This window comes from Carcharodon carcharias, chromosome 14, assembly GCF_017639515.1.
Source record: "Carcharodon carcharias isolate sCarCar2 chromosome 14, sCarCar2.pri, whole genome shotgun sequence".
Taxonomy (NCBI): Eukaryota; Metazoa; Chordata; class Chondrichthyes; order Lamniformes; family Lamnidae; genus Carcharodon; species Carcharodon carcharias.
The window spans coordinates 4,243,654-4,268,110 of record NC_054480.1 but is presented as its reverse complement, the minus strand read 5'-3'; the positions used below and the strand labels follow the sequence as shown (position 1 = coordinate 4,268,110).

The following is a 24,457-nucleotide window of genomic DNA, read 5'->3' as shown; positions in this document are numbered from 1 at the left end:
AAAATTCAGGCATGATGACCTGACCCATTGCATACATGGATAATGCACCAAATCGAGTGATGCTGAGCCATTGGGTAAAGCTGTGAAAGTACCAAGCAGTCTGGGTCACTTCACAGAATCACAGAGTTGTTACAGTGTAGAAGGAGGCCATTCGGCCCATCGTGTCTGCACCAGCTCTCTGGGCATTTTATCTTAGTGCCAATCTCCTGCCTTTTCCCCATAACCCTGCATGTTGTTTGTATTTAGATAATCATCCAAAGCCCTCTTGAATGCCTCAATTGAACCTGCCTCCACCACACTTCCAGACAGTGCATTCCAAACCCTAACTACTCGCTGCATGAAAAAGCTTATTCTCACCTCGCATTTGCTTCTTTTGCAAAACACCTTAAAACTGTGCCCTCTGGTTTTTGATCCATTTACGAGCAGGAACAGTTTCTCCCTATCCACTCTGTCCAGGCCCTTCATTATTTTGAAAACTTCTATCAAGTCTCCTCTTAGCCTTCTCCTCTCCAAGGAAAACAGTCCCAACTTCTCCAATCTTTCCTCATAACTGAAATGTCTCATCCCTGGAACCATTCTCGTAAACCTCTTCTGCACTCTCTGCAATGCATTCACATCCTTCCTACAGTGTGGCACCCAGAAATGTACACAATACTCCAGCTGAGGTCTAACCAGTGTCTTATATAAGTTCATCAAAACCTCCCTGCTCATATACTCTAAGCCCCTATTAATGAAGCCTAGAACACTATGTTTTAGAAATAGCTCTTCCTACCTGTCCTGCCATCTTTAATGACTTATTTACATGTACACCCAGGTCTCTGCTCCTTCACACTTTTTAGAATAGTATCCTTTATTTTATACTCTCTCCATGTTCTTTGTACCAAAGTGTATCACCTCTCACTTCGCTGCATTGAACTTCATCTGCCACCTCTCTCTGTCAATGTCCTTTTGAAGTTCTACACTGTCCTCCTCACAGTTTACAATTCTCTCAAGTTTTGTGTCATCCACAAACTTTGAAACTGTCCCCTGCTCACCAAGATCCAGTTCATTTATATATATCAGCAAAAGCAAGGGTCCCAATACCGATCCCTGGGGAACTCCACTACAAACCTTCTTCTAGCCTGAAAAATACCCATTAACCATTACTCTCTGTTGGTCCCCAGTATTTCTGGGAGATTTTCTGTATCTTGTTCCATGAAGACAGATAAAAAGTAATTGTTTACTTTCTCATCCATTTCCCTACTCTCCACTATAAATTCACCTGTCTCCACCTGTAATGGACCCACATTTGTCCTTGCTAATCTTTTCCTTTTCACATACCTAGAGTCATAGAAGTCTACAGCATAGAAAAAGGTCCTTCAGCCCATCGCATCTGCGCCGGTCAAACAAGTACCTAACTATTCTAATCCCATTTTCCAGCACTAGGCCCACAGCCTTGTATGCCATGGCATCGCAAGTGCACATTTAAATACTTCTTAAATGTTATGAGGGTATCTGCCTCTACCACCCTTTCAGGCAGTGAGTTCCAGATTCCCACCACCCTCTGGGTGAAAAAAATCTTCCTCACATCCCCTCTAACCTCCTGCCCCTTACCTTAAATCTATTCCCCCTGGTTATTGATCCCTCCACCAAGGGGAAAAGTTCCTTCCTGTCTACTCTATCTATGCCCCTCATAATTTTATACACCTCAATCATGTCCCCCTCAATCCCCTCTGCTCTAGGGAAAATAACCCCAGTCTATCCAATCTCTCTTCATAACTAAAACTCTCCAGCCCAGGCAACAACTTGGTAAATCTCCTTTGCACTCTCTCTAGTGTAATCACATCCTTCCTATAATGTGGATTCCAGAACTGCACACAATACTCTAGCTGTGGCCTAACCAGTGTTTTATACACTTCCAGCAAACTTCGCTGCGCTTATATTCTATGCCTCTGCTAATAAAGGCAAGTCTCCCATATGCCTTCTTAATCACCTTATCTACCTGTCCCACTACTTTAAGGGACCAGTGGACATGTACATCAAGGTCCCTCTGATCCTCAGTAATTCCCAGGGTCCTACCATTAATCGTGTATTCCCGTTACTTGTTTGTCCTGCCCATGTGCATCACCTCACACTTATCCAGATTAAATTCCATTTGCCACTGATCAACCCATCTGACCAGCCCATTTATATTCTCCTTTAATCTAAGGTTATCCTCTTCACTACTTACCACCCCACCAATTTTTGTGTAAACTGCGAGTTTACTGATCAACCCTCCTGCATTCAAGTCTAAATCATTCACATATACCACAAACAGCAAGGCACCCAACACCGATCCCTGTGGAACCCCACTGGACACAGGCATCCAGTCACAAAAACACCCCTTGACCATCACCCTCTGCTTCCTGCCACTCAGCCAATTCTGGATCCAATTTGCCAAATTACCTTGGGTCCCATGGGCTCTTACCTTCATTATCAGTCTCCCATGTGGCACCTTATCAAAAGCCTTGCTGAAGTCCAAGTAGACTACGTCAAATGCACTGCCCTCATCTACACACCTGGTCACCTCTTCGAAAAATTGAGCAAATTGGTCAGACAGGACCTCCCCTTAACAAAACCATGCTGACTGTCCTTGATTAATCCCTGCCTCTCCAAGTGTAGATTAATTCTGTCGCTCAGAATTGCTTCCAATAGTTTCCCCACCACTGAGGTTAGACTGACTGGCCTGTAGTTCCCTGGTTTATCTCTTTCTCCCTTCTTGAATAATGGTACCACATTGGCTGTCCTCCAGTCCTCTGGCACCTCTCCTGTGGCCAGAGAGGTATTGAAAATTATTGCCAGCGCCCCTGCTATCTCCTCCCTTCCCTCGCTCAACAGCCTGGGATACATTTCATCCGGGCCTGGAGATTTATCTACTTTTAAGCCTGCCAGACCACTTAGAACCTCTTCCCTTTCTATGCTAATTTATTTAATTATATCACAGTCCTTCTGCCTGATTTCCATACCCACATTGTCCCTCTCACTTGTGAACACTGACACAAAGTATTCATTTAGAACCCTACCTACATCTTCTGGCTCCGCACACAAATTACCACTATGGTCCTTAATGGGCCCTACTCTTTCCCTAGTTATCCTCTAACTCTTAATGTACTTGTAAAATAATTTTGGATTTACCTTTATTTTACCTGCCGATGTTTTTCATGCCCCCTTTTTACTCTTCTAATTTCCTTTTTAGGTTCCTCCCTATACATTCTATACTCCTTTAGGGTTTCCGCTGTTTTGAGCCCTCGGTATCTGCCATAAGCCTCCCTTTTTCTCTTTATCCAATCCTGTATATCCCTCGACATCCAGAGTTCCCTGGATTTGTTGGTCTCACCCTTTGTCTTTACTGGAATATGTTGGCTCTGTACTCTCCCTATTTCCTTCTTAAATGAGTCCCACTGCTTTGATGCAGATTTACCTAAAAGTAGCTGCTCCCAGGCCACTCTGGCCAAATCATATCTGATCTTATTAAAATCAGCCTTCCCTCAATTTAAAACTCTGATTTCTGGTCCATCCTTGTCCTTTTCCATAACAACCTTGAATCTAACAGAGTTATGATCATTATCTGCAAAATCCTCCCCCACTGATACCACTACCATTTGCCCGGCTTCATCCCCTAAAATTAAGTCCAGAACCACCCCTTCTCTTGTAGGATCTTCTATGTACTGGCTTAAAAAGCTTTCCTGGATGCATTCTAAGAATTCTGCTCACTAAACCTATCACACTATGACTAACCCAGTTAATGTTGGGGAAGTTGAAATCCCCCACTATTACTACCCTATTATTTTTACACTTCTCTGAAATTTGCCTACATATCTGCTCTTCTATTTCTCTCTGACTGTTTGGGGGCCTATAGTACATTCCCAGCAATGTGATTGCTCCTTTTATGTTTTTCAGTTCTACCCATATGGCTTCATTTGAGGAGCTTTCTAAGATGTCATCCCTCCTTACTGTTGTGACCAATATTGTGATACCCCCTCCTCTTTTACCTCCTTCCCTGTCATGCCTGAAGACCCTATATCCTGGAGTACTGAGCTGCCAATCCTGCCCCTCTCTCAACCATGTCTCGGTGACAGCAGTGACATCATACTTCCATGTGTTAATCTGTGCCCTCAACTCATCTGCCTTATTCATCAGACTCCTTGTATTAAAGTAAATACCATCCAACCTTGCCAAGCTCCCTTGTGCCTTAACTGGCCTAAAATTTCTGTGCCTTCCAAAATCACTTGCTCTCTCTTCTAATTTTGGCTATGCATCTCCCCCTGCTGAATCTTCTCTCAGGATCCCACCCCCCTGCCAAGTTAGTTTAAACCCTCCCGAACAGCACTAGCAAACCTCTCCGCAAGGACGTTGGTCCCATTCCGGTTCAGGTGCAACCCGTCTGCCTTGTACAGGTCCCATCGCCCCCAGAAATTTTCCCAATGTCCTAGAAATCTAAAGCCCTCCCTCCTGCACCATCTTTCCAGCCACACATTCATCTGGACTAACCCTCTATTTCTATACTCACTAGCGTGTGGCACTGCCATGCTTCTACCTAAAGAAGCTTTTACAGTCCACTAGTTTGCATTCATATTCTATTTTCCCTTTCTCTATCAATTTCTTGGTTCACCTTTGCTGGATTCTAAGTTGCTCCCAATCCTAAATGTGTGGTTGTTGGTTGGAGGTGTAAGATATGTAAAGTGACTCTGTAAATTTAAACCGGTCAGTATATAAACAACAAGTTGCAGTTTTATCGCCCACTCCTGGCTATCTATAGCATGTCCTGTTTGCATGGAGTCATGGAACCATTATGTAATAGAGGTGACCATTCAGCCTATCGCATCCATGCAGGCTCTGTGTAGAGCAATCAAGTCAGTCTCATTTGCGCCCTCTATCCTTGAGGCGATGTAAATTTATTTCCTCAAGCACCCATCCAATTTTGTTTTGAAATAATTGATTCACTCCGCTTCTACTCCCCTCATGGGTAGCAAGTTCCAGGTTATTACCATTCACTGTGTAAAAAAGTTCTTCCCCACATCCCCCTGCATCTCTTGTCTAGAACCTTAAATCTGTGTCCCTTTGTCCTTGAACCATCAGCCAATGGGAACAATTTTTTTTTGCCTACCTTATCTAAAGCTATCATAATCTTGTACACCTCTATCAAATCCCCCTCAATCTCCTTTACTTCAAGGAGAACAGCCCCAGATTCTCTAACTGAACCTTTTGCTAAAATCCCTCATCCTTGAAGCCATTCTGGTAAAACTCCTCTATACTTGTTGGTTTTAAATCATAATGTTCTAGAAAATTCTCCTAAAATGATTCTAGAAATTCACTATTTTCCAATTGAATTTTTCTTCTTCTCCCAATCTATTTGAAAAATAAACTCCCATCTCTCAATGTTTTAACTGCATGCTTCCAAGATTTCCATATGTAGATGCTCCCACTATAGCATTGCTGTCAGAAGGGTTGTAGAGAACTCCTACCTCGTGCCCCACCCTCTGATTCCTTCATTCCCAAATTCCTCAGATTCATTGAATGCATTCATAGGAAATCAGCTTAAAATTCATGGAAATTAAAAAGAATCAAAACAGAATTACCTGATGGTGGTGGGTCATTGGGCATCTTGAATATTTTATTGTTGACTTTCACCTCCTCAATCCTGTACTCAGGCTCGGATAATTGTAAATCTTTACAGAGTTTTGTTAAGATCTGGGAAGGCTTCAGGCAGTCACGCCATACATTGTAACCTTGACTACAAATCAGACAGGAAAGAATACAATCAAACCTTTTGGGTGAGAAACCCTTTCCACATTTGGCGCTTGGCCTGAAACCAGCTCAAACTGACAAGGTGAGGGTCCCTGTTGATTATATTAAGTGTCTACGTGGGCTTGTGGGGGGGAATACTGTAAGTAAACCTGGACAGTTAAATTGATTTCTTAAAAAATCAATCTCTTTCATAATGTCAAGGAAGTCATCTTAAACTCTAACATCTGGCTTCCCACAGCCATTTCATACTCTCCAACTTTTCTTTATTAACTATATATTGATTTTGTATTAAAAGCCAGTCATGAAACAAGTGATTGTTGTATCTTGATTAAGTTATAATTACTGAATTGATGTAATAGACTATTATTGAAAAGATGTGATTAATATGTTATAAACTTAATGTTTCTAGAAACTGCCCAGATAACAGAAGTGTTTCCCTTCCAATTTTGATAAGCTGCAGAACATCATATTCTGCCAAAACCTGGCAGAAGGATAAGGCCCATTGTTCAATCCAGTCCAGATTGATAAATAAGGAAGCTATTGTATTAACCAGATGTACGAATGAAAGATTATTGTATTAATTAGCCACTAGATAGCAACAGATGATTGAATAAGCAGTAAACCTTTAATGGAGTTACAATTAATGAATTAATAATAGATCAGTAATTATATTAGAAAGACTGAGTTTTATTTGTTGCAAAAATGTGACACTTTTTATTTGCTGTGTAAAGAATGTGCAATTAAGATAATTGTACTTGCAAGAGAGACATTCAAGCTCTGATTAGCCTCAAAAGTATTTGACTTTACAAAGAACTGAAGTAATGCAGCAACATTTGAAACTGTATGAATAAGGGATTGTATAGAATCAGATGATGGGATAAAATGAAACAGTTCTATTGTATGCCCACCAAAGATAATAATAGAAGTTGGCTTATGTAATTGGGATCCAGTTGAATTAATCTAGTAACAAAATTGACCAATTGTCATATTACAATAGGCCCAACTCTAATGTAGGATAATGATCATTTTGGGGATAAAGATAGAGATTCCGAAGGTCTTCCTTGTTCGCCACATACTGAAGGTTCCTTGAGGCAGAATTCCTAGAGACCAGTTGTCAAAAAAGGAGTTTGTGAATTGATCACCCGCTGGAAGTTGTAAAAGTTTGTCTTGAGTTGATAAGTATACCTTTTCTTTCAATAAACTCCTTTTAAAATTTACCATTTAAGAATCCTGCCTTTTGCCTTAATTGGTTAAGTCTTGTCCAAACCAAAATAGGTCACTGAGTTATTTACAAAGCATAGGTGATTTGAGTTAACCAAAATCAGTTAAATTGGACAACAGTTCAAAAATCTCATAGCACTCATTGGATAATTATTTGTGCACATTTAAAGAGGCACTTTGGCCCGATCGTCTTCCCTTCTCCCACAGATATGTTCACGGCCGGGTGGCCCTGGACAGGGAGCATGCTGTGTCCACCGGTATGCTAGAGGCCTTCTGTGATCAGTGGGCACCATGGGCTCTGGGGGACATCATCACCCCGGTAATGACATTTTGGTTTAGTTTTGTAAGTTTCCTTTCACATTTTTATTTTTGTTGCACTGCTAGGGGCTGTCACCCTCTCTGATTTATTGATTTTTAGTCTCATTTGTTGATTTTGTTTATAAAAAGACTCTATAACTTGCCTCTTTAAGGGGTTGTTAATTCATTAATTAGTTTAATAGGTATTCTTAAGAGTAAAAAGAACCCAAGATCAAGAGTTCAAATCTCACAATGGCAAACTATGAAACAATGTAACTTCATCTAAATAAACAGATGGAAACGGGTTTGTACTCGAAAGAGTTACATTCTGCACAGGTGAATTAATGACGTTTAAAGGCTTCAAGCTCCTGGACAAAGTGGCCATTAACAGGTCCAGGCAGTGGGTTGAGGGGATCATTCGACCCAAATGTCTGCCCCTTTTCTGTGGTTATGTTTGTTCCCGGGTGTCCCTGGAGAGGTTTTCTGTGACCGATGGGTGGGGCAGGGGCTGGAGGCCTCATCAACCATCAAAATGATATTTGAATTTGATAAGTCACAATTAAAGTTTTTGCTTTAGTTATAGTTTTTTTTGTTTTAGTTAATGTACCCCTTTAAGGGTTGAGCATTAGTTAATTAGTTAATTTGTTTATTGTGTGTCAAAAGAATATAAAGAGGCACCTGTTGAACTGCTGGTGGGTTATAGAGTTAGGAGTTATACATTTGTAATGTTTCATTTTGTAAATAAATCTAAAACTGAGTAAAGATTGCTTTCTGCTCTCCTACTTTGTTGTGAAGAGGACATGAGGGGGTTGTGGATGGATATAGGTTGAGCAAGTGGGCAAAGATTTGGCAAATGGAATTTAATGTGGGAAAATGTGAAGTTGTTCACTTTAGCCAGAAGAACAAAAAAGCAGAGTATTACTTAAGTGGAGAACAGCTGAATAATTCTGATGTGCAGAGGGATCTGGGTGTTCTTGTATATGAGTCACAAAAAGTTAGTATGCAGGTACAGCAAGTAATTAAGAAGGCTAATGGAATGCTATCCTTTATTATGAGAGGAATTGAATATAAAAGTAAAGATGTTATGTTTCTGTAATACAGGGCATTGGTGAGACTGCACCTCGAATACTGTGTGCAGTTTTGGTCTCCTTATTTAAGAAAGGATGTAAATGCGTTGGAGGTGGTTCAGAGGAGGTTTACTAGATTGATACCTGAGGTGGACTGTCTTATGAGGAAAGGTTGGACAGACTGGGCTTGTTTCCACTGGAGTTTAGAAGAGTGAAGGGTGATTTGATTGAAGTTTACAAGATCCTGAACGGCCTTGACAAGGTGGACATGGAAAGGATGTTTCCTCTTGGGTGAGTCCAGAACTAGGGGGCACTGTTTTAAAATTAGGGGTCGTCCTTTTAGGACAGAGATGAGGAGAATCTTTTTCTGAGGGTTGTGCGACTTTGGAATTCTCTGCCTTGGAAGGTGGCGGAGACGGGTCATTGAATATTTTTAAGGCAAAGGGAGATAGATTCTTGTTAGGCAAGGGAATCAAAGGTTATTGGGGGTATACGGGAATGTGGAATTCGAAACTCAAGAAGATCAGCCATGATCTTATTGAATAGCGGAGCAGGCTCAAGGGGCTGAATGGTCTGCTCCTGTTCCTATATCTTATGTTCTATGTTCCTCCTTCACCAACTGTCTGTAAAACATGTAACAGTCCATTCCCTCAGTAACCCGGAGAACAGAACTATGCCCCAAGATCACAGGAACAGGAGGAGGTTATTTGGCCCCTTGAGATTGCTCTGCCGTTCATTTCGATCATTGCTGATCATTATTCCAATTGTTTACCCACTCCTGCTCCATTAAACTCCTTGCTGTTACCCAATAAAAATCTCAGTCTCGAAAGCTGCAATTGGTCCCCAGCATCCACAACATCTTGTAGGAGAGAGTTCCAGATTTCCGCAACCCTTTATGTGAAGAAGTTCTGTTCCTCTGAACAGCCTGGATCTCATTTTAAGGTTCCCCCCCTTTTTCTGGACTCCCTTCATCAGAGGAAATCATTTCTCCCTATCTACTGTATCTAATCATTAATAATCTTAAACACTTCAATAGATCACACACAATTTCCTAAGGTAGTACAAGTCTAGCTTATGCAACTTCTACTCAATTTCAACCTCTAAGCCCCAAAATGATCATAATTCCAGGGTCTGACCAGATTTCTGTACAACTGTTTTGCTCGTAGTGTCTTACTTGGAACCTTATCCAATGTCTTCTGGAAGTCCACACAATCCATGGCGCCTCATATCTAGCTTATAGTAGTCAGCTGTTATTTTTTCAAGTGCTAATTTGCTCTATCACTCATGACATATTCTACTAGCTTCCTCACAACTAACAGGCCTGTATGTTACCTGGTTTCACTCTCCAACCCTTATTAAATAATGCAGTGACATTAACAACCTTCCTGTACCTTGTGCTAGTTTTGGAAGTGGTTTTGGTGGAACAGTCCAATGAGAATTTTTCACAATTGCTCTTTTCTCATTTAAACCATCAGAAATTGATAGTGTGGGACAGCAGATCACTGTTCAATTCAGAACCTTGGCCAGCAACCACTGCAACGGTGTCATTACCGGCAGTTCCCAAGAACTGGCATGGATTTCAACCCCTCAACAATATTACTTGTGTATAAGTCGACCCCAACTTCTGGCCTAAAAATTTGGTCTCAATAACTCGACTTTTACACAGGTATATATGGTATATCCTGTATTATAAATGGTATATAAATGTCGAAGGGTCATGAGGACTCGAAACGTCAACTCTTTTCTTCTCCGCCGATGCTGCCAGACCTGCTGAGTTTTTCCAGGTAATTCTGTTTTTGTTGTGGTATATAAATGATTATATACAATATTCAGCATTGGATGTGGAAGGTCCAAAGGGTGTTTATTCACCGGCAATGAAAAGCATAAAGTCTAAGGGCAGGGAGGAAGGTTAGGTTGGAGAGGCTGAGGTTGTTCCCCTTGGAGTAAAAGAGATTGTGGGGTGATTCAATGGAGGTCTACAAGATTACCACTGTTTTAGATATGATAGACAAAGAAAGACTATTCCCATTAGCTGATTTTTCAAGATGCTGGGGACACAGATTGAAGGCTTTGGGAAATGCTGGTTGTGACTAGAAGGAAATGTGAGGAAGAACATTTTTTTTTTAGACAGCAGTAATATTGACCTGGAACTCGCTGCCCACAAAGGTAGTGAAAGCAGAGACAATGAATAATTTCAAAAGGAAATTGGAAAGACATTTGGGGGGAAAAAAACTTTCTGGGATGTGGGGGATGGAGCGAGGGAATGGGACTGACTGGATTGGTTTACTGAGAGCTGGCATGGGCCAAATGGCCTTCTGCTTCCCTTGGGGATAGGCAGGAATGTGGAGTTGAGACCATAACCAGATCAGCCATGATCTTATCGAATGGTGGAGCAGACTCAAAGTGCCGAATGGCCTACTCCTGCTCCAATACGCCATAATGACTCTATTGAGTTTGTCCAATTTAACATGGGACAGCGGCTGAATGACAAGCAAACTTGTAGCCACCTGCAATTGTGAAAAGCTCTCACTAGACTGTTCCACCAACCCCGCTCCCAAACCTAGCACAAGGTACATGAAAAATTAAAGATTTTTGGGCCAAATGTTGGGGTCAACTTATACATGCAATATATGAAAAACCAAAGGGTTTTGGCCAAAAATCGGAGGTTGTCTTTTGCACAAGATCAACCATTCCTTGGGTATATATGGTATACCCCTGACTCCATGTCCCCAGTCACACGTTATGAATGACTCTGCAGCTGTCCCTGACCCCTGAACTGTTCTTGATCCTGACCATGAAGCACCACATTGAAAGAAGAGCAAAAGACATATTGATTAAACATGCTAAGGGAAGGATGAATGGAAAACTTTGGCCTCTGAATGAAAGCAACAAATTAAATGAAATGTTATCGTGTTAAAATTTAAAGAAACATTTTTTTCTGAGGAGGAAATTGTGCTGCTAAATATTGGCTGGAATTTTCCAGCCCCTCACACCAGCGGGATCTTCCTGTCCTGCCCATGTGAATGGAGATTTCAATAGCTCGCTGGCCCCACCATGGGGGGTTGGGAAATTCTGGCCATCTGTCTCTCCAGTTCATACATAGATAAATCACAGCAATGAATCAAACAGATTTACATCTGGAAGATTGGCATGCTAGTTCTCTAAAAGTACTTACACGTCATATTGCGTTGGCAGTCCACACTGAGCTCGGTATTTACTGTAGTATCGATTCTCCAGATCAAGTTTAGTTTCTCCAATCAGATCATCCTTTCCAACCATATCGTGATCAAATATTGAAACAGTGAGCTCTGTCTCCTTCGGAAATGCAACAGTCATTTCAAACACTCTGAGAACATTTAAGAACAATATGCTTATTAATTAACGTAATTGAAGATTTCAATTATTAAGGAATTATTAATTATTAATTAAGGAATTCAAAATTAAAGTATTTGCAATTACTTCTTGTATCGAACCAACTGTGTGCGTTCAAGTGGAACCAGTGAGTTCCATTAGTATCTTTAAAAATATTAATCTAATCTACTTTAATTTCATTTAATTATATACTTCCTGGCAGGTTTACAGTTTGAGATTCATTAAATTGATCTCAAATTGATCATGTTGAGTTTTCTTGAACAGTTTTCTCTTCAACTAATTCTCGGATAACCATCCCCTCAATACCACAATCAGTTCAAAAAACTCAATCATTAAATTCATTAAAAAAACGTTGAAATATATTTCTTCCTTTGAGAAGCCAAAGCACAAGGCATATACTTTACTCTTTGTCAGCAAGTACCAGGTTCTACATCAAGGTACTTTGCTGGCTGACTGTGATGTCTGCGTATGCTAAGAATAATTCTAAGTAGATTTATGTTATCAGTCAATAACTGGTGATACATGATTATTCCTTTGAAGTGATGTTTTGCTCCCAGACAAACATTTCATTAGTTTTGGTTTTATATCCTTTGCACATTTTACCTTTTTTATGCAGCCAGCGGAAGAAGCCATTTAGAGGCCCTTTCCTTAAGTGAACTATTATTAAGATAACAGAGAAAACTCATAAATTATGAACAAAAATACTTCATAACTACAAACCTGTACGAAATACTCACTCTCCAAAGACAGGGTTCAGTTGTTTGGGGATATAACGATCCTTACTGTCCTGTACTTGTTCACCAACTTTAACTACAATGTAGGGATCAGACTTTCCATTCGGGTCCGTGGGAGCAAGGTTAGTTGCCTTGGAGGAAAAGAGCCCTTAGTTTGGAAATTCATAGAAATTTTACAAAAATACTCATGGGACAATTTATTTTTTACTTCTGTGCCCAAGAACTGAGCATTTCTTGGTCTGGGTGCTCAGGTAGCATTGTATCAGAGGTAAGGGGCAAAGAGTGATTCTTCCTGTCTGTATCACGTCATCTTCAGCCTCTGACCCCAAAGGAAATTCCCAGGGATTCTGGAGCAGTGTTTAGGATCCTGACATGGACATCTCAGCCTCATGTCTATTTTGCTAAACCTCAGACCAGGAAATAGATGGTTAAATGGCCAGGCCACAAGCGAGTGATGGTAGGTTGGGGTCACAGGGGGTGATGAGCAGCAAGGGCAGGATGGCGGCCCTCAGCACCTCCACCACTGCCCGCACCACATGACTGCCTTTGAATAAGGGAGCCCCCTCCACCACCCCCCTGGGAACCCGCAAGCAACCCTGACAACATTTACTTTCTGGGCTTCCTCATGGCAAGTCTGCCACCTGTTGCTGGGTTAATACTAGTGGGGGAAGGATGAGACTGGGCATTAATTGCCCCTTGGGGCCCCAGTAGTGCTGAGGGGAGAAGGCCAGTCACAGACCTTCCAGCCCTGGGCAAAATTAGGGCAGAGGCAGAAAAGCTGCAGGGTCTCCGTCCATTACCCACCCACCCAAACAAATAAACCCCACCCACAAATTCCACCCCTTGATACTTTAGGCCTTTTTGAAAATTAGGTATTTACATAAATACATGAAAGAGGCTCTGTTCCACTCCACAAGCTCAACATTACACATTGTGGTAATGGTTATTTGTATAATTTCATGAGAAGTGTTACTCACTTTTACTATATAAACTCTGACAAGAACTTTGATTGGTCTGTTCTTCGGGATACCCTGCAATATCTTAAAATCAGCTTCCGCTTCATTATTCGGGTAGATTCGGAAGGAACCCTGCACAAAGAAAAAGAAGCAATTAAATAATCTCCAGCCCAAGACGTCCCAACCTGAGATCCAAACGATTTGAGACAGTGTCCCCAGCCTGAGGCTCCAGCAGCCTGAGAATCCTAGAACCCAACTCCTGAAACCCTGGCCCGAGGGACATCCTTATCCTATATTCCCACATTCTTCTCATATTTCTCAAACTCTTCTATCCAAGGAAACAAATATATGTAAGAATACAAACCCTACACAGCAGCAAGTTGGAAATCGTCTGGGAGTGTAGGAACTGATTGAAAAGATTGAAAGTCATAGAGTCATTGGATTGAATTTATTCCCCCCACCTGCCCCCCTCCCACCAGGGGCAGGTTAGGAGGGAGACATGGGCTGAATAATTAGTGGGAAGATGTGGGGTGGAAAGCCTCTCGTCTTCCTGACTCTCCCTAGTTAAGTCAGCAGCAGGAAAGGTTAAGGACGGCTTTCCCATCCATAGGCCAAATGAGACCCTTAAGTGACCAATTAAAGGTCACTTAAGGATGACAGCTCCCTGTTGCTGGTTCTCTACTAATGGTGGGAAAGGTACATGACATGGAGACTTTGCCACATTTACCCTGGCAGCATCTTAGCAGGCTCGGTGATTGGGTATGCTGTGACCCACAGAGAGCCCCTGGCAGCAAATACTACCTCCACTAAAAGAGCCCCCTACAAGAACCCTCCACCTTGCCCTCCTGCTGGGGCCTGCCTGACTGTCTCCAGTGAGCCCACCCACCCACCTCTCCTCTGGGGCCTCTAGTGATGTTGCTGTTCAGGGGCTTCCTGCAAAGCCAGCAGTGGATGCCACTTCCAGTGGCACTGCTGGTCCTGAAGAGCTGACAGCATACTGATTGGCTAAGTGCTCTTAGAGGAAGGGCCTTAGTTTGTAAAGGCACGGGAACACTGATAGCAGATAACTAACTGCCTTATTGGTATCCAATCCTGTTGGGGCTTCTGGAAGCAAGCAAGGTGGGGTTGCCACCAGTTTTCCAGTTTTTGGGATCACCAATGCAGCCATCAAATTCAGTTCAAAGAGACATTAAGGAGGCCATTTGGCCTGTAAGTCCATGTTGGCTCACTGTAGAGCAATCCAGTCAGTCCCATTGTCCCGTTCTATCCCTGTAATCCTGCAAGTTTATTTCCCTCAACGTTATTCGATCTTGGTACTTAGCCAAGCATTCATAATGAGGCCATCTGGAGAAACAGATATCTAGTTATCTGCTCCTGCTGATACAGTTCAGAGATGGCCCCGTTATAAATGTTTGGCTGAATTCCAAAACTCAATAATTGATGCTCAGCTGGGGCCTATTTTCACATGCTAAGTGGAGTGTTTTCTGTGATTGATTGACACCTTTATAATGTTATACCAAGTAATTCTTTCTTTGAAATGTTTTTCTCAATGTCTGGATGTTTATTTGGATAAGATTAAGAGATCTGAAGTGAAGTAATGCTTCTATTATTGGTACTATAATGGCTCTGTCTGATTGACACTTTTATAGGGTTGTAAGAGCAGCAATTTATTTTCAAAGAAGGCTTTTGAATGCGTTTTTTTTTAAAGCGCATTTCAAGACTTGCCACTATTATTATATGGTTCATTGGTTCAGTGCACACTGGGTGAGTGGGGAACATGGAAGGGGCATGGGTAAGATTTTTTAAACATGCCATTCAAAAGTTTGCTGAATGCAGACCATGGTTCACAACTCCTGTGAGGGGCTATCCTATGGAAGCTGACTCGACTCTGCAAAGGAACTGGTCAGGTTGGGAGTTCAAAGTGCAGGTGTACTACCTGCACCCTATCCCTCACATGTGAAAATTGCCAGCTCCAGGAAAGGGGCAGGAAACGGAGAATGATGTCCTACCTGCCATTTTTAAAGGCCTTTGGAGTTAGCCCAATCCTGTGAAACTGCAGCCTGTAATCTCAGGATAAGGGGTCGGCCGTTTCAGACTGAGCTGCGGAGAAATCTCTTCACTGGTGGCATTGAATCTTTGAAATTCTCTTCCCCAGAGAGCTGCAGATGCTCAACAGCTGAGTATATTAAAGACTGAGATTCATAAATTTTTAGACTCCAAGAAATATCAAGGAAGGTGGTGGCATAGTGGTAATGTCACTAGACAAGTAGTCCCAGGTTTACCCTCTGGGGACATGGGTTCAAATCCCACCATGGCAGCTGGTGAAATTTAATCCAGTTAATAAAAAAATCTGAAATTAAAAGATAGTCTTAGCATAGGTGACCATGAATTATTGTTGTAATAAACCCATCTGCTTTACTAATGTCCTTTAGGGAAGGAAATCTCCCAGGAGCAGCAGCAGGCATACCTAAAAATGAGGTATCAACCTGGTGAAGCTACAACTCAGGACTACTTGTGTGCCAAATAGCATAAGCAGCAACTGATAGACAGAGCCAAGCGATCCCACAACCAATGGATCAGATCTAAGCCCTGCAGTCTTGCTACATCCAGTTGTGAATGGTTGTGGACAATTAAACAACTAACAGAAGGTGGAGGCTTCACAAATATCCTCATCCTCAATGATGGAGGAGCCCAGTGCAGAAGATAAGGCTGAAGCATTTGCAACAATCTTCAGCCAGAAGTGCCGATGGATTATTCATCTTGGCCTCCTCCGGAGATCCCCAGCATCACAGATGTCGGACTTCAGCCAATTTGATTCGCTCTACGTGATATCAAGAAACGGCTGAAGGCATTGGATACTGCAAAGGCTATGGGCCCTGACAACATTCCAGCAACAGTACTGAAGACTTGTGCTCCAGAACTAACCACAACCCTAGCCAAGCTGCACAGTACAGCTACAACACTGGCATCTGCCTGGCAATGTAGAAAATTGCCCAGGTATGTCTTGTCCACAAAAAACAGGACAATTTCAATCTGCCCCATTACTGCCTTATCAATCTACCCTCATTTAACAGCAAAATGATGGAAGGGATCATCAACTGTGCTATCAAGTGGCACGTAGTCAGCAATAACCTGCTCACTGACGCTCAGTTTGGGTTCCGTCAGCACCGCTCAGTTGCTGACCTCATTGCAGCCTTAGTCCAATCATGGACAAATGAGCTGAACTCAAGAGGTGAGGTGAGAATGACTGCCTTTGACATTAAGGCTGTGTTTGTTCGAATGTGGAGTTATGATATGGCACATGGTAATTGCCAGGCTAACCAAATCCCAAAGGGAAACTTAGCCAGGCTATCACAAGGATTTGAAATTTGTATTTTACTATGAGAAGGTTTGTGCACTGAAGTCAGAAGTAAAGATTCCATTCCCACTTTTGGAGATTTTAAATAATAAATTAAAACATTTATTAACAAAAGAAAACAAACTTAAACACACAAGATTATAGTTACAGTTACATTTAGTCTTACAACATTTCCCAAGAGATTTCTATTTCGCTAAATTCCCAAATAAATACGCTTTTCCAGGCAACAGTCCAAATAGATTCTTAATCTATAAAACATTCAGTAATGTTACTGCAAGGCACCCACTGTTGCTATAAGAAAGGTATTTCAGTTTCTCTTTCTCTCTCTCACTCAACAATGGAATTCCAAGGCTTTTAACAAAACATTGCTTTCTGGAAAAAAACAAGCACTTCTCTGGAGTGGCTAGAGGCTACTTTTCACATGTGTGTCTTCGTACAGCCAACCTTTCAAGATCTCATATGGCCATTCATCTCATACAGCTTTCAATCTTTCCTTAAAGATATTTTCTCTCCTTTGATCTGTAAACTCAATTGTTCTACACTTTCTTTGGAAGGATACCTTTCCCATAATGTTAAAATCTTTTATGTTGTCATGGCCAGTGCGTTCAGGAAAAATAAACTTACTAACTTATTTATTTACAATTTTTGCCAATTGTAAAACTTCTTGTTATGCCTCTTTTGAAATTCAAAAATCTAACAATTCACTCCTCACTTATTTCCTAATGCAAATTCCCATTTGTGCTGTATCTACCGAGATTTCATCTTAGCTCGCCCATCTCAATTTCATGATGCTTGTTTTTACACCTAAGTCCTTTGATGATTCAAACCTTGCAGTCTAACTGTCTTCAGTTTAATTAAATTAATCATATACACACACACACACACACACACACACACACACACACACCCTGCAAGCCTGCTTCAGTATCCCACAGTAATATTAGGAAAAATGATATTCTTTTTACACTGGCATCAAGGGGCCCTAGGAAAACTGAAGTCAAAGAGAATTGGGACGGTTGGGGGGGGGGGGGGGCAAAACTTTCCATTGTTTGGAGTCATAGCTAGCACAAAGGAAGATGGTTGTGGTTGTTGGAGGTCAATCATCTCAGCTCCAGGACGTCACTGCAGGAATTCCTCAGGGTAGTGTCTTCGGTCCAGCCATCTTCAACTGTTTCATCAATGATCTTCCTTCCATCATAAGGTCAGAAGTGGGGATGTTCGCTGATGATTGCACAATGTTCAGCACCATTCGCAACTCCTCAGATACTGAAGCAGTGCATGTCTAAATGCAGCAAGACCTGGACAATCTCCAGGCTTGGGCTGACAAGTGGCAAGTAACATTCATGCCACACAAGTGTCAGGCAATGACCATCTCCAACAAGAGAGAATCTAACCAATGGCATTACCATCACCGAATCCCCCACTATCAACATCCTGGGGGTTACCATTGACCAGAAACTGAACTGGACCATGCATTTAAATACATTGGCTACAAGAGCAGATCAGAGGCTGGGAAATCTGGTGAGTAACTCACTACCTGACTCCCCAAAGCCTGTCCACCATCTACAAGGCACAAGTCAGGAGTGTCATGGAATACTCTCCACTTGCCTGGATGAGTGCAGCTCAAACAACACTCAAGAAGCTCGACACTGTCCAGGACAAAGCAGCCCGCTTGATTGGCACATCCACAAACATTCACTCCCTCCACCATCGACACACAGCATCAGCAGTGTGTACCATCTACAAAATTCAGTTCAGCAACTCACCAAGGCCCTTCAACAGCACCTAGCAAACCTGTACCCTCTACCACCTAGAAGGACAAGGGCAGCAGATGCTACCACATAGGAAAGCCACCACCTGCAAGTTCCCTTCCAAGCCACTCACCATCCTGACTTGGAGATATATCGCAGTTCCTTCACTGTTGCTAGGTCAAAATCCTGAAACTCCCTTCCTAACAGCACTGTGGGTGTACCTTGAACTGCTGCAGTCCATGTGGTGTAGAAGGTGGCTCACCACTACCTTCTCAAGGGCAATCAGAGATGGGCAATAAATGCTGGCCTAGTCAGTGAAGCCCACATCCCATGAAGGAAAAGAAACATGGGCATTAGGAGGGAAAGTGGAGTTGAGGTCAAGGATCAGCTATCATCTTACAGAAACGTGGAAGAGACTCAAAGAGCCAAATGGTCTATTCCTGCTCCTTTATCTTAAATTCTTAAGGAAGTTCCCAGTTAAAGCTTATTCTATTCTAGAAATCCAGGCAGTGAAGGATAGGGCTGGAGCTTAATCTTTACACAGTTCATCATTTTTTGTGTTACAGAGAAACACATTACAAACATGCATCTTCTAGCTCAACAACCACAAGCATATCCCCACTGAATACCCACCACCGGAACACAGTTAAATACTCAATTACTCTCCAATGTATAAAGCTGACCTTGTATTTTCCCATAGTTCGATCATCAACCGTGTCTCCAAATTCATTTCCATTGGCTTTACCTCGGTACAGAGGGAAGATATAGAGCCAATCTCCAAAGTTATTGTATTCATTTTCAAGCTCAGAGTTGTAAATCTGGAACAATATAAAGGAATTCTTTACAGCTTCCTACATTCACTGCAATGAAGGAAAGTCTGGTTAAGTGAAAAGTTCTCAGCTTTGATTAAATTGAGTTGATTAATAATCAGAGGATTATAGTCATAGTCTGTATCCTCTAACCGTTGGCCTGGATTCTCTGGTGTTGATCCCGCCAGAATTCCAGAGCAAGGTAAGGCAATATATCTGAAATAAAATCAGAAAGTGTTGGAAATATTTAGCAGGTCTAGCAGTATCTGTGGAGAGAGTAAATCAGAGATTATGTTTCAGGATAGTTATCTCTTGCCTGAATATAACTGACTCTGGTTTTGACTCAGCCACTGGGAGGAAATGTCAGGCTGATGCAGGGTCAAAAAGGCCTCAGGATGCTTATGATCCCATTGTCCTCGATGTTGTTTAGGCTGCAAGAAACAGCCCATTTTCTACCCAGAGATAGTTACCTCACTTGGCCTACAAAAGATTCAAGTAGAAATGAATTGTTTGCCATCACATCCATTATGAACTGTTTGCTGACACCTGGATTTTCTGAGTGTTATTGGAACAACGGGCATGATCGTTACTGAATGGTGGAGCAGGCTCGGGGGGCCAAAAGGCCGACTTCTGCTCCTGTTTTTTAAGTTCGTATGTTCTCACTTATCAGATTATTTTTCCAAGAGAAGAGAGGGGCAAGAAGCAAGGATAGACTGACCATGAATAGCAGCATCCAAACCAGAGTCTCCATTGGTTCAGGAAGGCTACAGATTGTGTTCAGGATGGGGAAGTAGGAGAACATGTGCCATGTGAGTTCTTCATCACCTTTTCTTCCTTTATTTCATCCTGAACCCCATTAATATCAGTCGACTATTTCATGACATCCTTGTCATCCTACAGAAAGTGACATGATCTCCACTCCTCAGAAAATCATTCTCCCTCATTTCCAGTTCTAAGTGTGCAGCAATAATTAATTTGCATCAGTATAGGCGAATAGACACCAAAACAGAGGACAGAATACTTCTGGGTCAAAAGGATGAGCCTGAAGAAGTTTTTTGAAGCTGGGCCTGTTTAGGGATGGAAATCCAATGAATAACAGAAAACAGAGATGAGGAGGAATTTCTTCTCGGAGGGTAGACAAACTGTGGAATTCTTTACCACAGAGGGTTGTAGAGGCTGGGTTGTTAAGTATATTCAAGGCTGCGATAGACAGATTTTTAATCAGTAAGGGAATCAAGGATTATGGGGAAAAGGCAGGAAAGTGCAGTTGAGGATTATCAGATCAGCCATGATCTCGTTGAATGATGGAGCAGACTCAATGGGCCAAATGGCCTACTTCTGCTCCTACGTCTTATGGTCTAATAAACTAAGGTGTGTGAAAGATTTTCCACCAAAAGTGGAGTGAAGGGCAGGGAAGCACAGAGGCTGAAGAATGAAGTGTACGGAAAGGTTAAACGTAAAGAAGATTGCGTAAAGAAGGAAGTTTGAGAAGAGTGAGGGTTTTTATAAAAGAGCATCAGGATCCAGTGTCAGTCAATCAATCAGGATAGGGTGATGCCGATGAAATAGAGCTGCAGAATTTTGTGCAAGTTGGAGTTTATTGAATTTGGTGGGTGGCATTGGTGGAGTAGTTGAGTCTGGAGCTAACTGAAGCATAGAGAAGTCTCCACAGAGGTGAGACTGAGATGGGGTAAAAGCAAAACAATATTGCGGAGTGAGCGTCTACAAATTGTGACCATTCTGAGGCATGGTTGGGGTCGGGGTGGTGGTGGGGGGGTGTTGAGTTGTTTGTGATTTCCATATCTGAATGATGAGCCCCAAAGTCTTTGCTCACCTGATTCATTTCAATGTTTCTGGAGAGGAGAAGCTTGGGCTCAGTGGGGTTAGGGGTTGAGTCTGGGGTTTGTAGTCAGGAATCTGAACCTAGGTCAGGGCCTGGGCCAGAATTGGGAATGTTATCTGGGTCAGAGGTTGGGGATCATGGGCATTGGGCCAGGAGCAGAGGGGAAATTGGCAATGAGGAATAGGGTTAGGTAGGAAACTCCTCCGCCTGCTAGATCCACAATCAGCAAAGTTACTTATCTCTTTTGTTACCTATGTTCTCTGGAGTTGGTTTCATGAGTGTAATCTCCAGATGAGCCAACCTTATGAAAAGGTCTCAAATAGCTGCTAGGCCCCAATGTGCACTGTGTATTTCTAGGCCGGTTGTCTGGGAAATGGATGGAATGTGGGATTTAAGAATCAGCTTGGAGTCAACCTGGGTCCCCAGATTACGGATTGTCTCTTTCAGCCCGAGAAAGTGGTCAGGAAGAACATGGTCCAGTGACAAAGAGTGAAGATTAGGACAGTCATTAGACCAAGGGTTTGATAGTAGGAAGTTTGAGCTGCAGAAACTGTCCCCCAGTGTTGAGCAAACAGTCTGTGTTTCTAGGCAGTTGAGGCATTGAGATAGATAGTGCAGAGATAGAGCTGCATATTATCATGGTATAGGTGGAAGTTTAAAGGTTAGAATAGAAGACATCAAGGATAAATCCTTGGGGGGTGCAGGAGATGTTATGTGGGAGGAATGAGTGGATTTTAAAAAGTGTGGCCTGAATTCTATAACATTCCAAACATAAAGCAATTTTATCATGTGCAGGGAACAGGTTCCTTGGGCACCAACTAAATACTTTCAAACTCAGCAGCTGATTTGAATACAATATTGCCCCGTGCAGAGCTACAGCAATGAATAGTGAGGTAGTCTGACTTGGTTCTGAATGTTGGCCACGGAACCAACTCCCTGCCGTTATTTCTTAAAGTGACATCCATCTGAACAGGGAGACAGAACCTCTGACAAAACAGCACCCCATTAGTACTGCACTGTGACTACCTGGATTATGCACAAGAAAACTATTATTGCTGGAGATGTTATTGGTTGCTTTTGGATAAAATGATGCAGGTTAAAGAGTGTTAGAGGTAATGTTGTGAGGTGACTGAGCATCCAAGCAGGGAACAGAGGGTAAGATTGAGGGCAAACATGAGGGCAGCAAAGTCAGGGAACAAGGTGAGGGGAGGTGAGGTGTAAGCTGAGGAATCATTCGGTGATGCTGGCTTTGCATAGGTTGGTGCTGAAAATAAACTTCCTCAAACTGTTTCGACTCCTCCGCAAGATAGAATAACTCAGCCTGGGTTTCTAGCACAACGTCCCTATCCCTGGAGACAGGGGAAACCTGGGAACAGAAAAGAACATAAAAAACAAGAGCAGGAATAGGCCATTCAGCCCCTCAGACCTGCTCACCTATTCAATGAGATCATGGCTGATCTGATCTTGGCTGCAACTCCACTTTCCTGCCTGTTCCCCATAACCCTTGATCTGTCTAACTTAGCTCTGAATATATTCAATAGCCCAGCCTCCACAGCTCTCTGAGGTAGGAAATTCCAAATGTAGTTCAGAAACTGTGTCCCCTAATTCTAGATTCCCCCACGAGGTGAAACATCCTCTCAGTACCTAGCCTGTCAAGGATCCTCAGAATCTTATTTGTTTCAATAAGATCACCTCTCATTCTTCTAAACTCCAATGAGTATAGCCCAACCTGTTTAGCCTTTCCTCATAAGACGAGCCTGTCATCCCAGGAATCAGCCTAATGAACATTCTCTCAACTGCCTTCAATGCAAGTATATCCCTTCTTAAATATGGAGACCAAAACTGTACACAGTACTCTAGGAACTCTAACACCCTACACAGTTGTAGCAAGACTTGCCTACTTTTATATTCCATCTCCCTTGCAATAAAGGCCAACATTCCATTTGCCTTCCTAATTACTTGGGTTAGGAAATAGACATAGTTTAAGTACGTTATATTGTTATTTGTGGGCGTTAGGAATGAGTTTTAGCTTTAATGTTTAAGTTTGATTTGTATTTCTGTATCTGTGTGTTAAGAAAAGGTCAAGTTGAGTTTTAGTTTCACTTTAAAAGTTGCCTGCATTTCTAATAAGAGTTTATGACTGGAAGAGAAGTTAAGCAAACACAAGAGTAGAAAAATTGGGCTGTTACCTAGCAACAGGGGTCGAGAGAGGCAGGTCCCTCCCACTAAAGAAGCTAGAAACAGATTTGGACGCTGTTGGAGTTCAGTTGGTTTCGAAGATAGCTGCCTAGAAGGGACAGATGGCTGGTTCCAAGCTAGAATTGTTTGAATGTAGCTGCCAGGGAGAGACTGGAGCAAAAGGGACAAATAGCAAGACCCAAGCTAAAGAAGAAAGTCCCCAAATCCAGGGGAGTGGAACAGGACCAAGCTAGAATTGTTTGAATGTAGCTGCCAGGGAGAGACTGGAGCAAAAGGGACAAATAGCAAGACCCAAGCTAAAGAAGAAAGTCCCCAAATCCAGGGGAGTGGAACAGGACCAAGAAGACCATCTAATCAAAGAAAGGACAGGAACCTGGAAAAGGCCTGTTCTGTGGAAGTGAAAGTAAGGAGCAGAGAGGAACGGTTCAAGCTTAAAGGAAGCAGATTTAAAGCGAGAGACCAGAAGGTCCAAAGAGACAACTGAAGGTCTAAAACTTTTTATTATGGGCATGTGAAGCAGTGGTGTATTGTTGACAGCCGAGTCATTGAAAGAGAGTGTGTGAAAGACAGCTTGAATGCATGTGGTGACCCAGGGGAGAGGAACATCGGAAAGAGAGTTCGAAACCCTGGAGGTGAACCCATGCAGAATGCATCTGAAAGAAAGCATTGGTTTGGGAGAAAATTCCAAAGCAAGTTCTTGGGAAGTGGAGATTGGTAACCCTCGTGTGAAAGATAGAATGCAGTGAGGCTGATTGGCTCACAGTGTGACAAGCGTCTGGGGGGAGCTGAGGAGAGATCCATAGTATCTGGTTGAAGTGGCATCTGTCACTTGCTTTCAGAGTGTGGTGTCTCACCACAGGTCACCTATTAGTTTACATGGACTGTGTACTTACTGTGAACATTAGAGTATAAGATAACCTTTGTCACTTGTGTTATCCTTACAAACCTGTATATATCTATAATATCATAGTTGTGAGTAAAGGAGTATTGTACTATAGTTCATTGTTTTTCGTTGAATAAATGTTTTATTGTTTTGTTAAAAGTTCATCAGCTGACTCTAGTGACTCTGTTCAATAGCCGCTCT

The 24,457-nt window shown here is 42.3% G+C and overlaps 1 protein-coding gene across 3 annotated transcripts in view; it reads right to left on the bottom strand.

The window, feature by feature from the left end:
• fer1l4 (fer-1 like family member 4) overlaps positions 1–24,457 on the bottom strand; it is a 351,889-nt gene that overhangs the window by 62,507 nt on the left and 264,925 nt on the right. For all 3 annotated transcript variants that reach the window (XM_041204900.1, XM_041204899.1, XM_041204901.1), the window contains 5 exons: positions 19,206–19,340; positions 13,435–13,545; positions 12,461–12,588; positions 11,527–11,697; positions 5,598–5,752 (listed from right to left, as the gene is read on the bottom strand). In XM_041204900.1, coding sequence (XP_041060834.1) covers positions 5,598–5,752; positions 11,527–11,697; positions 12,461–12,588; positions 13,435–13,545; positions 19,206–19,340 — 700 coding nt within the window. The remainder of the gene's footprint in view (positions 1–5,597; positions 5,753–11,526; positions 11,698–12,460; positions 12,589–13,434; positions 13,546–19,205; positions 19,341–24,457) is intronic.